This window comes from Nicotiana sylvestris, chromosome 11 (assembly GCF_000393655.2).
Source record: "Nicotiana sylvestris chromosome 11, ASM39365v2, whole genome shotgun sequence".
NCBI lineage: Eukaryota > Viridiplantae > Streptophyta > Magnoliopsida > Solanales > Solanaceae > Nicotiana > Nicotiana sylvestris.
The window spans coordinates 20,866,035-20,883,066 of record NC_091067.1 but is presented as its reverse complement, the minus strand read 5'-3'; the positions used below and the strand labels follow the sequence as shown (position 1 = coordinate 20,883,066).

Genomic DNA, 17,032 nt, shown 5'->3' with positions numbered 1-17,032 from the left:
GGGGGTGTCGACAAGAACTCGAAAAATTATACACTGATTTTGCATTTCTATTTCCTGCTATTTTCTTAAGATTAAGGTCTCAAGTTGTATCTTTTCTTCTCTATTTACTTTCTCGCGTGTTCTCTTTCGCTTTATTTTCTATGAACTTTTGTTTGTCGCAAGTTTGTATTTTCGTTTAGACTCAAATTAATTACTTATGAATTAAACTTTGTTGGAAGTCTGCTAAATACTAACCAATAATAGCTCATTGTGTAAAAGGGATAAATTTTAAACATTCAAATATGCCCTTCATTAGATATTTTGGCAACACTTCTTATTTCTTTTAGTCAGTAAAAAGTGTTAGGGCTAAAAGTCACAGAGCAGGCGCATGTTCTTCTTTGCTGAGCCATCGACATGTTTGTTTCTTGTAAAATAGAAATTATTTTCTACTTTATTTTTACTTGTGATTTTATAAAGTAAGTAGTAAATTATCTTTCATTTTATTCGTATGATTGGATCATGTATTATATGTACGACAAAATAAAATAAAGTATTTGGTTTACTATGTAACTTTTGATTCTTTTTGAAGTATTGTGATAATTATCTTTTTTTTGAAAGTTATGTTTTGATTTTCTTCTTTGAATTGCCTATTATTTGTAAGACAAAAACTTATTTATTTTGCTGATAGGATACAAATAATTGAGCAAGTATTCTGAAGTGAAGTACTCTAGTCTCCTTAGAATGGAGAATATGAGAGGGAAACTAATGAATAGAAAAGAAAAGACAAAGATGAAGGCTAAGAAGGGCATAACGAGAAGGAATATAAAAAAAAATATGTCGCAATTTTCACATATTTCTTTTGTTTTGTTTTATTTTATTTTCATTATTAGTTTCTTTACTTTTATTTCATATTTCTTTTATTTGAATAGGAGAAATTTTAGCAAAGCCGATGTTTTACCGTTTAATGAAAAAATTATCTATTTACATGTCTCTAACATATAATTGTACTTAAAGAGTCATCTATTAACCCCTCACTTCCTCCTCATTAATTATAATATATGTAAGTGAAATGTTTTTCTTAAAAATCCTTTCTCTTTTATTCCTTTTAAAAAGAAAATCAAGAAAAAATGTAGTTACCTAAAATCTAATTCTAATTAAAATGCTAAGTATATGATTTATCAATATGTAGAATTATCTTTTATATCCATATTAATTTTTTTTTAAAAATATCTCTTGCATCCACTATATGTCGTTATTTTTCTTTTTTAAATTTAGTGATATTTCTTATACCCGTGCGAAGCGCGAAAATTTTTACTAGTTTAATTCATATTACCCAAAATAATAAAAATCTTTTCAAATTGGACAATCCACTAATCTCTTAGGCCTCATTTGTTTTTTTTAAAGATTAAAACGTTTGAATCTGAATATACGTTTGAATATCAAGATGTGTATTAAGATTAAGACATCTGAATCCATATCTGAATGTTTTGATATGTATTAAGACCTGAATACTAAATGATTAAGACTGTTTTATTTTAACATCTAAATGTATAAAATTTACTTTTATTTGAAAATTAATAAACATAAAATTCAAATAAATACTAATTAATCTAATATTCCATCAATAAAATATATAACTTTTTAGAATATGATAGTTGCTCGTGGTGATGGCTAACGGTAGTGTTTGTGAATGCCGACTAAAAATGATGGTTGGTGGTAGATTTAGTTGATGGTAGTAGTTTAGGAAGTGATGATTGGTAGTGGTAGCTATTATGATTAAGGATGGTGATGGTGGGTGGTGATAGTTAATAATGACGGGTGGTGGTAGCTGTGATTGAGGAAGATGGTGATGGGTGGTGGTAGTTTATAATGATGTCAGTGCCAGCTATGATTGTTGATGGTGATGGGGTGGTTAGTTGTGTTAGTTGAGATGGATGAGTATTAGTTGTCATTGATAGTGGTGGGAGTGGTAGAGATGGTGGGTGGTGGTAGTTGACAATGGTGGCGGCTATGATTGAAGATAATGGTGGTAGTAGTAGGTGGCACAGTGATAGTTGATAATGGTAGGCGGTGGCGACAGTTAATAATGAATATAGATGGTAGCGTCTTAATGAAATTAAGTTGTGTTATAGATCTTAATCATACGGACCTATTCAGAACCCATTAAGTGGTTGTGAAATAAAATAAAAAAGAATTACAAGAAAATACACGTGACTTTACACCATAACAAAAAAATGGTCTATGTTTTTAAGTTTTACCTGACCTAGCCCATATTGTACATATTTTGAAAGCAATAGCAAATTCAAAACATGTGTTCTTACAACCATTGCTTCTAAAAGCTATATATGGAGTTAAATATGTCTTCTCATAACCATTTCTTTCACTCTATCTTCTTCTCACATCTTCTACATATGCTTCAAGGTCATTCAAAGCTTTGCTTTTGAAAATAGGATTTTTTGAGATTGTTAGTGTTGTTTCAATTGATTGAAAATATCAAAGGAGTTCAAAATTTAAATTTGAAGTGATTTGGAGTAGATTTGAGCAAGATTTTTGAATTAAATTTCAAAAAAGACACAAGGAAGAAGACGAAGTCAGTTTTTTGTATAGTCATGTATAATCTTGCATAATAGTGTATATGAGTGTATAAACACATCTTATACACTATTATACAATTTTATACACATATATACAAGGGTCTATAGACGAACTTCTTCCACGATTTTCAGTTGCAATTCTTATTCAAAACCAGTCCAAATCTCCATTAAATGACTTCAAATTTTATATACAACCTCCTTATACTATTTCTAATAAGTTTAAATAACATCCGCTCCAAATTTCTCACAAAATCAAATTCGAAATTTAAACCCACATATTTAAGCTTATTAAAAATCTAATTTTCACCACCCAAATGAATTTGGTTTGTTGAACTAATATTTGAGTCACAATTACTGATTCAAAAATTAATTTAAACGCTTGAACAATTTTTTTAAAATCAATTGGAGTTGGATGTTGAATCTTAGCTTATTATTTTTGGGTTAGTTGATTGTAAATTGAAATATGGTCTATAAAATTAAAAAGTAGGGAGTCCAATTATTTTTATATAAAAATATATATATACAACTATTAAAATTTAAATAATTAAAATTCAGACTTTAAAAACAAACACACTTAATATATTTAAGATTTGAATGACCTTGGTTAGGTGCACGAATGAAGCCTCGGTAGTCTCTGTGTGAATTGTAATTTGTAACGGTCTACTTTATCTCACCAAAACAAAACAAAAAAAGTAGTACCAACCTAGGTGGCAAATAGGTGGGACCCTTCAAAGGGTCCAAGTGGATAGAATTAGAAATAACTCCCTATTTTCCCTACTGATTGGATTCTCAAAATCTACTAAACCCTTCTTCTGTTTGCAATTGCAAAGACTCTCACCCCGGAAACACACACTCTCACTCAAATTCACCCAAAAAACTTCACTTGGCAATAACGGGTTTCAAACCCTAGAAATCCAGGTATACCGATTAGTCCCCCTCAAATTCTCCGTCTATTTTCTGCATTCGGTTCAATGCTATTTTGTTTGTTGTTACTCAATAGTGCTCTGATTTTATATTCTGGGCCATTCGTTCAGCCCTAGATTATTCTTTTTGGGCATTGATTAATTGGGTTTGAATTTTCTGCTTTGCTTGTTTGTTGTCAACTATTTGCCCCCCCCCCCCCAAAAAAAAAAAAATATAAAAATATAAAATCACCTTCATGTTGCTGTTGTTTTTCAAATAACATTAGGGGTTGTTTGGGTTGGATGTATTAATTTAAGTATTACTGAAATTCCAATTTAACTATGTTTGGTTGCTTTTTAAATCATTGTATTGATAAAATCCCTGTATTAGTTACGTTGCAATTAACGTATTATTTTATCCCGAATTCGATGTGGAAAAACCATAAATGTCGTTGAAGTCGAGCACGCAAAACATAAAAATTTCCTGAATTACTTATTTAGTTATAATACTACTTATTTATTTCTTATAATTTAGAGGATGATAAGTTTAATACTTCGATATATATGGCATAAATACTAGTTTTAACAAGTAAAGCTCACTTGTAGCAATTATGTTGCTTCTATAAGGTCTTGAAAGGCCTAAAACGTGATTTCCTTTGTAGCTAAGAGTATGTTTGATAAAAATAACTTATATTGTGTTTAGTCCTATCGATTTTGGGTTGCTAGTTGGTTTTCTATAATTCTGTCATTTTTGTTTGAGAATCGTGTAGCTTCCTCTAATGCAATCTCTTTGTTGATGGAGTATTATTTCAGATACGTCATTTGATATTATGGTGCCTAACTGCAAATAATTCAAATACCTAGATCCATTCTTTCAGGAAAAATTACATGTTAGATGAAGATGTAACACATGTAATTATACGCTAGTTCTTTATTGTACTTTTGTGGTCCTCCTTGGTACATATTAATGAAATGTACTTTGCATTATCAAACATATAATACGATAGGATTATACCAAACGAAATGCGAGACAAGTTCTATATAACATTGTGAGACTAGCAATATATTGTGAGAGTGAATGTTGGGTCTTAAAATGTTCCCAAGATGAATGTAACGAAAATGCGAATGCTAAGAGAAGTATCTCAAGATTGACGATTGAGAATTATCTCAGGATTGACGATTGAGAATCGTTGGACAAGGAAGATGACACACATTAGTTGGTGCTTTATGTGTAAGGGTTCCAGAAAAGACATAGATCATCTCCTACTTCATTGTCCAGTAGCCACGAGGTTATGGTGGGAAAACATGTGCGAGTTCAGAATGTCTTGGGTGGTGCCAGGCACATTGAAAGAGCTTATGTGGGTCGTTTGGAGAAAAAATAGGAGAGTTTCTTTAGTGTTGAGATGCATTTTGTACAATGCGGAATAGCCTCTTATTCCTTATTTCGTTTTGGTGCCACCATGAATTCCCTTTATGTATAAGGTTCAATATTGTTCGTAGAAAACATATCTTTTTGTAGGTTTTCTACCTTTTGGTATACTTCTTGTGTATGAGTGGTTTTTGAGCCTTGTTTTTTAAATAAATATATTACTTGAATAAATAAAAGGAAGAAGATGAACGGTCTCTGACAAGATTATACAACATTAGAATAATAACATCCAACAGAGGGGCTCCCGAGGCTTAGTTCAAATGGCAAAGGTTAAGGGACTTGTGATTTAGGTCACAGGTTCTAGCCTTGCGCCATGCAAACTAAGTCTGATATTTAAGTGGGGAAAGAGGGGCAAGCCCTTTATTCACGACTTTCGAAGGCTGTGGTTGGTCTAGATGGATTTCTCAGTCATAAACAAAACTTAATAGAAGGTGCAAATAAATACACAGAGGATAAATTGAGAGAAGATTGCCTAAGATGGTTTGACCATGTCTTACTGATGTACTTTAAAGGTTTTGTATCTTTCAAGCACAAAGAAGAGAGAGAAACAAAACACCCCGCTAAAGTTTTCACAAAACTAGCGAACGCATTCTTCAACCTCACGTTAGAAGAGTGTAAAATGGATAAACCTTACTCATACGTTTCTCAATCCCAAAAGATTGCAAGAAGCATTGAAAAGTGAAAAAAAGTAAACAAAAATGTCAATCACGTTTTGAATCATATGCTCAAAGAAACTAATCACCAACCTTTATTTTCAACATATTGAGCCATTTAAATAGGCCATACGATGAGTAAAATTGATGAGGTTAAGGAAAACTAATCCTAATTAAACTAGAATAAGAATAAGGTTAAGAAAAACCTATCCTAACTAAAATAGGAAAGAATTCTAGTAGGAATGGAATACCAACTAACAATTTTAATTTGAACAGGACTATAAATATAATCCTACTAAATCAAGAATCAAATTACTAGGAAATAGGAAATAAGAATTCCTAATCTTTATGAAAAAGAAATCCTAATCTTGAATGGATTCTTGAACTTCTTGAATTTCTTGGATTCTTGGCCTTCTTGATCTTGCGTCATTCTCCCCCGGTTGTAAAAGACTTATCGTCGAGTCTAACAGATGGTGCAAGATTTGCTATACTAAAGAATGGGCACCCAATGCTCACCAGGTTTCAAGTTACATTTTGGTAGCTTATCATAGAGCTTCTTCGTGTTGTAAGCAAACTAGCACTTGGTCGAACTAAATCTCACTTTCTGAGTTTCAACTTTCTACCAAGCCTTCTCCATGTAATCTTTCTATGTTGACTATTAAACTTCAACTTACGATATGAAGTTATTGGTGTTAGAACTTCATGAATCTTAACCAACTCCATGTCTAGTTTTGAATTAAACATGGAGATCGACACTCTTCATGGGAATGCATTAATTGTAACGCTTGTACACCAACAATCACTTTGATAATAACCACATATATTTATGACGTGAAGACATCTTGTTTCTTCAACATACCTCAAACTCTCCATTATTCATACCTTTTTAGGTAATCCTTCCTCTTGTTCATGCATATTTCTATGGACTTTAAGATTAATGCAATATATTGACTTGTTAGTAATTTTAGAGACAACAATCAAGTCAATATGGTGTTGAGCATCTCTGAAAGGCGAAAAATCAACGACTCACATAGTTGGATACTCCACTGGATCGTCATAAACCTTTGGTGCTAAATTCTCAACTTGTGGATCCAATGCATATTCCTCATCTCTTTGATAATGGTCTCCATCCGTTGTGTTCTCTTCCCTCAATTTGATTATCTAAATATTTATTATATTGGGCATGGTGCCTTGGTACTCTTATGCCTTGGTCAGATTCAACCTCTTCAGCCTGCTCACTATATCTTACTCTACACGGTTGAATTGATCGAAGTGGTAGACATGGTGGTAGCACTGGTATGTTATGTGATGGTGGAGGTTGTAGTCATTGTGGCGGATTTGATAGCTGATTTTGAAGAACTAGACCTTCCACCCATTCGGTCAGATGCCCCACTGATTTTGTCAAGCTATTTAGTTGCACTTTAAAGCCATCTAGCTGCACTTTAATTTCTTCATTATCTCGTTCAAGGGCTGTATTTCTTAATTTCTGAATTTATAATTTAAGATCCATTGAAGAGGATCCCGAGCTTGCTATTTCCTTGTCTGGTGACACGGTGAACAAGATAGCAAATCAGGAATTCAGACATGGAACCTGTGTTTTGATACCAAATTGCTGTACTTTCAAGATTTTGCACCTCTCAAGCACAAAGAAGAAGAAAAATAAAAGCACTCTGTTAAAGTTTTCACAAAACTTGCGAAAGCATTCTTCAAAATCACACTAGAAGAATGTAAGATGGAGAAAATCTTACCCACACATTCCTCAATCCCACAAGATTGCAAGAAGCATTGAAAAGCGACAAAAACGAAACAAAAAAGTCAATCACGTTTTTGAAACTTATGCTCAAAAAAACTAATCACCAACCTTTATTTTCAACATATTGAGCCGTTTAAATAAGCGATACAATGAGTAAAATTGATGAGGTTAAGGAAAACTAGTTCTTATTTAACTAGAATAAGAATAAGGTTTAAAAAAACATATCCTAACTAAAATAGAAAAAATAATTCTAGTAGGAATAAAATACCAACTAACATTCTAGTTTGACTAGAACTACAAATATAACCCTACCAAATCAAGAATCAAATTACTAGGACATAGGAAATAAGAGATCCTAATCTTTATGGAAAAGAAATCCTAATTTTGAATGGATTCTTGAACTTCTTGAATTTCTTGGATTCTTGGCCTTCTTGATCTTGCATCACTTACTTATACGTTAATATGCACTTGTCAGTAGGTATAACAATACTAATATGCACTTGTCAGTAGGTATAACAATACGATGATTGAAGGTGTTAAAAGAGGATGAGTTAGACTTAAATTCACATAGAGGGAAGTTGTTTCAAATAACCTATAATCCCTCAAAATCAAAGCAAATTTTGCTAAGAACAGAACATCATGGAAGCAAATGATTTGCGATACCAACTAATTAGGATTGTAGCTTAGTTGCTTACACATATACTTGCGAGGAGTAATTTTACTCCGGCTAGAGGTTAGAGACTTGTATGTCTGTGAAAAGATAATTGTGAGATTTGAAGAACATCTAGTTTTTGGAGGACCCCCATTTGTCTTTCCTGAATAGAGTAGAATGGTTGCTTAGTATACAGATACAACAATTGCAATTAGTTTGGGTTAGTCTTGAGGTAAAATTGATTGATACTGATATTATTTGGGAGATGATATAAGGTTTCTAGTTATTTTTGAGCTATAAAATGACATTTACTTCTATTGTTGATAACGTTAGTATGTCAATGGACGCCTCGTGTTCATTTGGAACCAAAGTAAAAAGATGTAGAATGTTTTGGTTTCAACATTATATACCATTTTTTTATGAAGTAAGAGAATTTTTATTGCTGGCATCATGAAGATGCAAGAAATATAAAAGAGGGACCGTACATAATAGAGGGGTCAGCTTTGATACAAAACAGAGCTAAGCTAAAGCTAGGGAGCTGACAAAATCCAAAAACTTAATAGGTCAATTTGCAGGGGCTAAATTATGCCAACTATACAACCATAAGAGACATCTAGCCTTAAGTGTGCAAGGGAGAGTTGATATCCCATCAAAGCATCTGCAATTCCTTTCTGTCCAAACACACACACACACAAAAATGCCAGCAGGGATCAGACTTTTTTGATAGACTTATCAACTTTTCTGGAGACCAACATTCATAGGCTTCTTTGATGCTTCGTGGTATAACCCGGGTGAGACCAAAAATAGCAAGGAACATGCACCGAATATCCGTGACAACGGGACAATGTAGTTGGAGGTGCCTATTAGTTTGTGATTTTTGTAGGCACATGAAGCATCTATTGACAGTCTGTATGCTCTTGTTGATACTCAACATTATACACTTTATCCCTCCGACCTGCAGGATATTTTCTTTACATACCCTTTCTTTGCAGGAGTCCTTTAACACACCCTTAATTTGTCAATTTGGTAGCTAAGATTCCCATATCTTCTTGGGAAGTGCATGACACGCGCCAATGAGAGTGCAACATGTGTCATAACGTAAAATAGAAGGGAAAAACTGAAAAATACTCCCTCACTCCTCTTGAGTTTCATTATTTACAATTTTAACCCCATAATAGTTTTCATCTTGCTAATTTACCCTTTTCTTTCTCTCTTCAAGCCCACTTCTTTCTATGTGATTATTTGGAATACTATTGCACTGCTGTTACTGTAATCCCCCTTATGAAAATATGGGAAAACAAACAACAAGAAATCAACGAAAGAAAAAAAAGGATGCTTTTTACCGCAATATGTTTACTCTTTTTGTAATAATGCTGACAAATGTTCCATAGCAAGTCTAATCCTTTTTTGCCGCCTAATGGTGGCCTAAAATGTGCTTAAATATGGCTTGATCAAAACTTAGTTGGATATAGTCAATAGGTCAAACTGCTTAGACTGCGTAGAGCTTTTCTACTTGGTCGGAAAGCGATTTCTGACAAACCCTTCTCACTATTTCACTACACCGAACTCACCAGCACTACCATTGATGTTGCATCTTGTTGATTGATGCACTTTCATCTATTTGCTTTAGAAAAATTATTATTTTCTTGATTGCTAGAGTTTGGTGAAATCGTAAGCTACCCTTCTATATGCAAAAATTGAGAGAATTGCCAGTCCTCTCAAGACATTCTCTGCGCACTTCCGGTCATTTATGTTTTTCCTTCCCCTTTTAAGTCTTCCACGAACTTTACCAATAAAAACCTTTCAATGTTCAATCATCAATTGGTAGGTCAAAATTATGGTAATTTAAGGGTTGTTTATGCTGAGGGAAGGGGCACTCATGGCACTGTCAATGGGTCCCATTTGCTGATATCCTTTTCTATTCCGTTTGTTAACCAAATCGTGAAGATGAATATGCAAGGTGTTAAAGCATACACTTGTCTTTCATCGATTATATAAAGATTGGCAAATGGGTTTATAATGTACTGGGCCACTCCATCCATTGCCTAAAGGTTTTGGATTGGATGCTTAGATTCTTTCTTATGGTATTAGAGCCAAACTTTAGTGAGCCTGTTTGTACAACCACATTCTTTCTTCATGTTCTATTACTCTAGGATTTGCTTCCCTCAACTTAGCCTATGGAGCTGCTCGAAGCTTCTCTCTCTCAATTCATTCGAGTCACAAACTTTCCCTAGTACTCCTCTCTCAGCTCTAGGCTCACTCTTCGGCCTGTTGAGCCTGATCTCTCTACATCAAGTCAACCCCTCAATCTTTTAGATTCAGCTCACATGTAAAGAATCCGGTTACACATGCGGAGGGTATTGGAGAATTCAGTTGTCTCTCATTGACTGTGTACCGGTTACAAATGGGTTTATAATGTCCTAGGCTACTCTATGCATTGCCTTAAGGTGTTGAACGCCTAGATTCATACACAAAAGGATTAAAGCTGCCGAAAGAATAGGTGATACATTGGAATGGAAAGGGAAGAAATCTATATATATGTTGGACATGTGGCATTCAAATAGCGTCTCAAACACAATTTTACTGTTCACACGCTGCTTTTTTGTTTTTGGCTTGCATGCCACCTGTCATTTTAGGGGGGAGGTAATAGTTTCCCTTTTTACAAGTTGAGGTATGTAAAAGGATGTCGATAAAGAAAAAGTGTGTTAAAGAAATTTCTTTGCAAGTCCGAGGGGTAAAGTATGTATTAAGCCTTTTTTATGTTAAATTCTGTAACTATTTTGTGAAAATTGGAATGCCTTTTCGATTGAAAGCAAAACTTTCAGATGGATGCAATGGTACTGCTTTTAACAGCAAGATTGTTACTGCTCGAAGTAAAAATCTCAAAACTGTTAATGCCTATTTTTGTGATGAAAAGAACCATAATTAGCATTCTTCTATCTACTCTGCATCCAATAGTTACCAGAAAGGACGAGGTTGCGGTTTGTTAAAGACGGACTATTGTGTTGCTTCGATTTATATATCTACGCGAACCAAGACGCATACTTTTTTTATTTTTTTATTTTCTATATCACGGTGTTTGGCCCAACTTGCACGCACTTCAACTAATCCACTAGGTATCCTGTCGTCACCCAAGTGTTGTAGTTGGAACTACAATATGAGATCTCCAGGTTGTACTAGCATGTGTCATGCACTAGGCCATCCCTGGAGTAGTTGTATACCTTTCTTAATGATCTTATAGACAATATTCTTTTTATAGAATTCAACTCAATCATTTCAAATAGTAAAAATGATGAGTTTATGTAGTATTTTCCTTGGGAAAATTGCTCGTCATGTTGGAAATCCACTCTTTCATGATAAAGACTCCTCAAAGTATAAGTGTCATTATCTAAAGAAACTTTACCTAGTGAATGCATTTTGATCCATTCCATTAATTTTTTGAAAAAGAAAATGACATTGATCCATTCCATAAATCAAAATGACTAAATATTAGGTAAGAGTTGAAAATAAGAAAAAAAGATGAAAGTATATTTTCATAGAGTGATGAAAATGTCTAACAATTAAAATTTCAGAACTCGAGTATTCAACTAGTTATCCTGAGTCTTAAACACAATGAGACTGTAACTAATATTGGACTGAGATAAATCATTTTTGACAAAAGAATATTAGAATGAAATCCGAATAAAGCAGAAAAGATATAGAGAACTCACATAGTAGGCACAACTAGTTTGGGTTTGAGCCTTATTGGTGTTGTTATTGCTGTATTTTATTTCAATTTTGGAGCACACGTGATATTTCAACGTATACATAAGATTGATAGTTTTACATAGGAACTCCTCATAAGTAGACTTTGCTTTACTTTATCTCCTTGCGTTACGGGCCTTACTTTCAGTCACTCAAATCCCTATGATTTTTTTGAAACAAAAAGAAGGAAAGAGGTTCAAAATGTTCTTGAAAATGTGTACTTTAAGTTGAGGTATGCCGGAGACAATACTTAGAAGTTAGAATTATGCTACAAAGAGATTCAATTCTTTGTTTCTCCCTGGAGGAAGTTGGCTCTGATTTTGCACCAAGGGTGTGGCCTAGCGGTCAATGAAGTGGGTTGAGAACCATGAGATCTCAGGTTCAAGTCCCAGCCTGGACAAAAATACTAGGTGTTTCTTCCCGTCTGTCCAAGCCTTGACAGATAAGTTGCCTGGTACCTGTTGCTGTGGCGGGAGGTAGCAAGTACGCAGTTGAGGTGTGCGCAAGTTTGCCTTGCCAGATCCTCATCTAGAATACCTTCATTGAAAAGAAAAATAAGGAAAACCAAATAGAAGTTAGACACTTTGAGCGGAAAAAAAAATCAGAGATTCCAGAAGGCTATTTTGTCAGATTAGAGATAAATGGTCTAGAAAGAATTACTGAGTGTCATGATGTTAGGATTAGGCGCACGTCACGGGTTCAAACACTATCACTAACAAAACTGGCCTTTAAGTGGGAAAGGGTAACAAGGCAGACCCGTTATCCAGATTTTAGAGCTGTGTGCCACTGGCCCTCGGGGGTTTCTTGGTTATTAGAAAGAAAAAAGAATTAAGGAACAAAGGGGAATGAATCGTTTTTTGGGAATAATCATCAGATAAAGCTTCTAACAGTACCATTAATTTCTATTATCACTCATAGTATTAAGTTTTTCCAGTTATTCCTCTATGCTATTTCTAGCTTTTTGAAGCGCTCGGTAGATTGACTTTTGTTTGTTTTCTTTTGATCATTTCCTTATGTCATTCATCTTAATTTGCCAGTGAACAGGATTGAGTTGCTACTTTTCGCCATTGGATATTGTTGTGACTCGGGAGGGGGCTGATGTGCAAGGCATGATCATAAGAAATATTAAGTTCATCAAGTCTGAAAACTTCTGCTTTATTACGACATAAGGACGCTTGGATGGAAAACAAAATACTTCCATCTTCTTCTGGAGGGTACGACATTGATTCCTGTAGACCGCGTTTAGGCAAAAGGATATCAAGGCCAGTTGATTTGCCTGAATTTTCCTGGCCTCCAGAATCAAGATTAACAGAAGGTGGTCTACTCTTAGGAACTGCCACAGAAGAAAACATTCGTGAATTAACTGTAAACCGATCGAACTCTGCCAAAATGGTTGCTCTTCATGGTGATCAATTTAATTATCAGAACAGTGTCGAAGGTTCTAAATTAACATATAATAGGAAGTCCCAAGAAAATGAAGCTGAAAAACTACACCAGTACCCTTTATGCATGCAGTTGCAATCTACACAGCACCAGCATCCGCATTGGAAATCTGATGTCCCAGCTGGGGAGATGCCCGAATCGCTAAATTGGATATCAAAGAAAAGTAACATGCCTGCACAAGCTGACACCGGTAGATCTTCTTCAGAACCCGATAATTCGTACACTGAAAAATCTCAATTTCATCCTGATCAGGAAGATTTGGCTTCTGGGAACCCTGTTGTCACCTCTAGGATGCCATTGGAAATGCATAATGTTTCCCCTGGATTTGTGAGAGAGGTTGGAACAGTTGAGCAGAATTTTTCTCAGCACCATACCTCATATGCTTTTCACGGAAGAGGTCCCGAGGAAGCTAAAAGATTTGGGAATTCCTGTGTTTTGGAACAAAGTCGTCAGTGTTCAAACAGCAGTGGATGTAATAATCCCTCATCTAGAGATATTCTCTCCTCAGGAGTCTCAGCTTCTACTGAACAAAACATTGGTGGAAGGTCATTGCATAATGAGGTTCAGAGTTCCATTGGTTCTCTCGATAATGGTGTAGACAACTTACTTGAAAGTAGAGGAGGAAGTCATATGGAAGGTGCTATGAAAATGAAGGACCTGGAAGTAATAGATAAGGAGAACATCAAGAGTTCTTTGACAGATGACCTTTCCTCTAAAGATGGCCATCGTCCATCAAATGGTGTTCAACATGTTGAATCAAAGAAGTCAAATCATAGCTCTCAAAGATTAGATGAGAAGAGTAGGTTATCGTCTAATAAAATGCCTCTTGCGGCTGAAAAGCTATGGGATGGATCTCTTCAGCTAAACTCATCTGTTACTGTGTCTGTGGTGGCTTTCTTCAAAAGGTCTTTCCATTTACTTTTTGGTTATTGGCATTTGCTTACAACTTGTAAATAACTGCAAGCTACCTTAGAAGTAATACAAAGTCTTTTTTTAATATATTATTTGAGTTGTTGTCTGTTGTAGATTTATATTGGCACTAATGTTGCCAAATTAAGTATTAAAGAGTCAACCTCCCTAGATTATCTGGTCTCCCCTGTCCCAGTTAAAATAATGTCTGAAATGCTGCTCCTACGCATGTTCATCTTGTCTAAAATGCTAGATGGAACTTATTGCTTTCAATATTCTGCGGTTGCATTACTACATTCTTTTTTGATCAAGTATAAGAAGAAAATACTTGCATTACTACATTCTTTCCTGACTGCATTGTCTTGTTTTGATGAACTTCCAACCCAGCAGCCTGACATTTAACTACTTTGACATAACATGATTTTCATCAGGTGGACCCCTCTTAGAATTTGATTTATATTAAAAATGATGGCACAGTTTATGCATATTTTTATAATAATTTTCTAATGTTATTCGCTTCAGGCATAGATAGCTAAAAACTCAAAGTAGAATGATATTTTAGTGAAAACATTTCAAGAAACATAAGCCCCCCCCCCCCCCCCCAAGGAAAAAAGAAGGAATAACTGGTTAAGAAGTGGATTGGAGATAGGACAGTCCAAAAATTTTAGTCTTAAGATTTTTCAAGTTGATGATGGATACTGGAATTTTTTTGATGTATGGAGCTTTAGGAGATACCTGAGAAGTTATGATAGGGTATTGGGGTTTAACCGTGCTCTTTGTAAGCCCAAGTGGATCCTAAGCAACTACTTAACTTTTGCTGCTTTATACTGGACCTACCCAAGCATAATTTAGCCAGCTGATCCCGAAATGACTTAACATGGAGTGGCAGCTGCTGGAGTGTTTAGATAGAAGCTAGAGCTGTGAACTTGCTGCAATTAATTATTGGTGTATAAGCAAAAAAGCTATGTTGTGCTGTCTCTCCAAAAATGTTGCCGTACCCTGTGTTGTATCCTCCAAAAATACGCTACTTTTGGAGGATCTGACACGCACGCGGCAACATTTTTGCAGAGTTCGAGCAACATAGCAAAAAAGAAGCTGGAAATCTGGACAGATTTCGGAAGGTAACGATAAATATGAGAACTGAGAGAAGAAATGGATTTTCGAGGAGGTTGAATTTGTGCTGAGATGATGAAGGAAGCTGTAATTACAGGGTGAGATAGAAGAGAAAGATATAGAATGGGGGGAAACAGATAAAGAAAGAGAGCAATTGGAATAGGTAAAGAGAACGAGAAAGTTGAAGAAATCCAATTATTCAGAGCAGCAGCAGAAGAATTTCTGGAGTTGAAGAAGAATCAGGTTCAAGAAAAGAATTAACAAGGAGTGTAACAAGAGAATAATAAGTGGGTAGCGGGGAGAGGGGGGGGAGGGAGAGAGAGATTAGAATAAAGCTCAGCAATTCTCCATGCAGAGAATGATCTATATACCATCCCCTGTTCCACAATAGTTAATCTCTCTCTACGTAGTAAATACTAAAATTTGAGGTTCATGTTTCAACACCTTCTGCCACTTCCTCAAACTTGGTGTTATCTAGTTTGGCAATTAAGTTGGGTACAGTGGACACCACTAAAGGTTTATGTACATGATAAGACAACTTAATAATAAAAAAAGGATTTACACCACAAAATAGAAAACAATGAAAGAAGAACCAAGTCAATTGCATGTGAAAATTAAGGTAATTTGTCCAATTCTTCAAAACACAGAGACTGCTTTGATCTTGATTTTATAAAAAAAGAAAGAGACTACTTCGATCTTGATAATTGAAAAGCTTAATAAATATTGTAATTAGTTATTCCAGGCCTCCTTACAGCACCATTTTAAATTTTAGCTGATCTGCTTGAGATCATCCCTAAAAAACACCAAGTGTAAAAAGTTGATCGAACCAAATAAAATGAGCCACTTCATTTTCCATGTTCTTTAAACTGTCCCTTCATGATCCAGATTATCGTCAACAGAGAGTATTGGCCAGTGCTAATCTTACTCAAACTCATGAGTTAGAAGCTCCACTCAGCACATTCAGAATGAGCAGCTTTGGTTGGGGCCTAAGCTCACGAAGTTTTTATTTTTCCTAATCTTGCCTTGTTATATGTACAAATGAGGTGGTATATTCAGTGGTTGATTAAGTACAGTACTTGTGACGATACACTAGTAAATAGAAAGATTAAAAGAAAGGAACAATAGCACGAGCTTGATAGAACAGCAAAGTGATTGTTGTCCATGAGCAGTCGAAACGTTCCTTCAATCAATTTATAACCACACTGTATCCATCTAGTGTCAATTTTCAGAGAATAGCTTCATTATATCCCTATTTGCAACTTATTTTGATATGAAGTGTACGAATTAAAAGAATCCATATTTCATTATTATACATTTAAAATGCTGCTGCTGTAAATTTTTTGGTAGTTTTCCTGGGAATTTTTTCTCTTGCGCCCCTTACAATTGAAAGATATCTGGCCGTTTTGGTGTTTTAGAGTTTGCCAGTCAGTCATATTTATCTCAGTGCTTAAATGTGGAACTATTTTAAGGTACATCACAGATACCAGTTAATCTTGAATGCAGTTTAGAGAAAAGGTGAAAAAAGAAATCTTGCCAGTGGGATGTGTAGTATAAGATCTTAGGATATCTTGTCTTTATATTAGAGAGACAGAATCTGTATGATGGCCTTCATTCACACAGTGTTGATATGACAAACATACTGTGCATACTAAAATTGTCCACCATAAAAGAGTTGGAAATTTTCACTTCTCTTCTACTGTAGTAATTGATCATGGTTTTTTCATTCATATCTGTTCGATTTAATTAGCTATATTCTTGAATTGTGCCTATTGCACTCAATGTAGTTAACTTAGTTCTAACATATTTCCTTAGTTATATTTAGTCTTTACTAACTGTTTAATATGGTAGGCTCTTTTGATAT

At 34.8% G+C, this 17,032-nt stretch overlaps 1 protein-coding gene across 2 annotated transcripts in view; it reads left to right on the top strand.

Annotated features, from left to right (window-relative positions):
• Positions 1–3,334: 3,334 nt before the first annotated feature.
• The window catches only part of LOC104233870 (uncharacterized), a 25,109-nt gene continuing 11,411 nt past the window's right edge, over positions 3,335–17,032 (top strand). Inside the window, exons 1-2 of one of the 2 annotated variants that reach the window (XM_009787329.2) lie at positions 3,335–3,491; positions 12,744–14,054. In XM_009787329.2, the coding sequence (XP_009785631.1) occupies positions 12,886–14,054 (1,169 nt within the window). In that variant the 5' untranslated portion in view covers positions 3,335–3,491; positions 12,744–12,885. The remainder of the gene's footprint in view (positions 3,492–12,743; positions 14,055–17,032) is intronic. The other variant, XM_009787330.2, reaches the window with a different exon arrangement.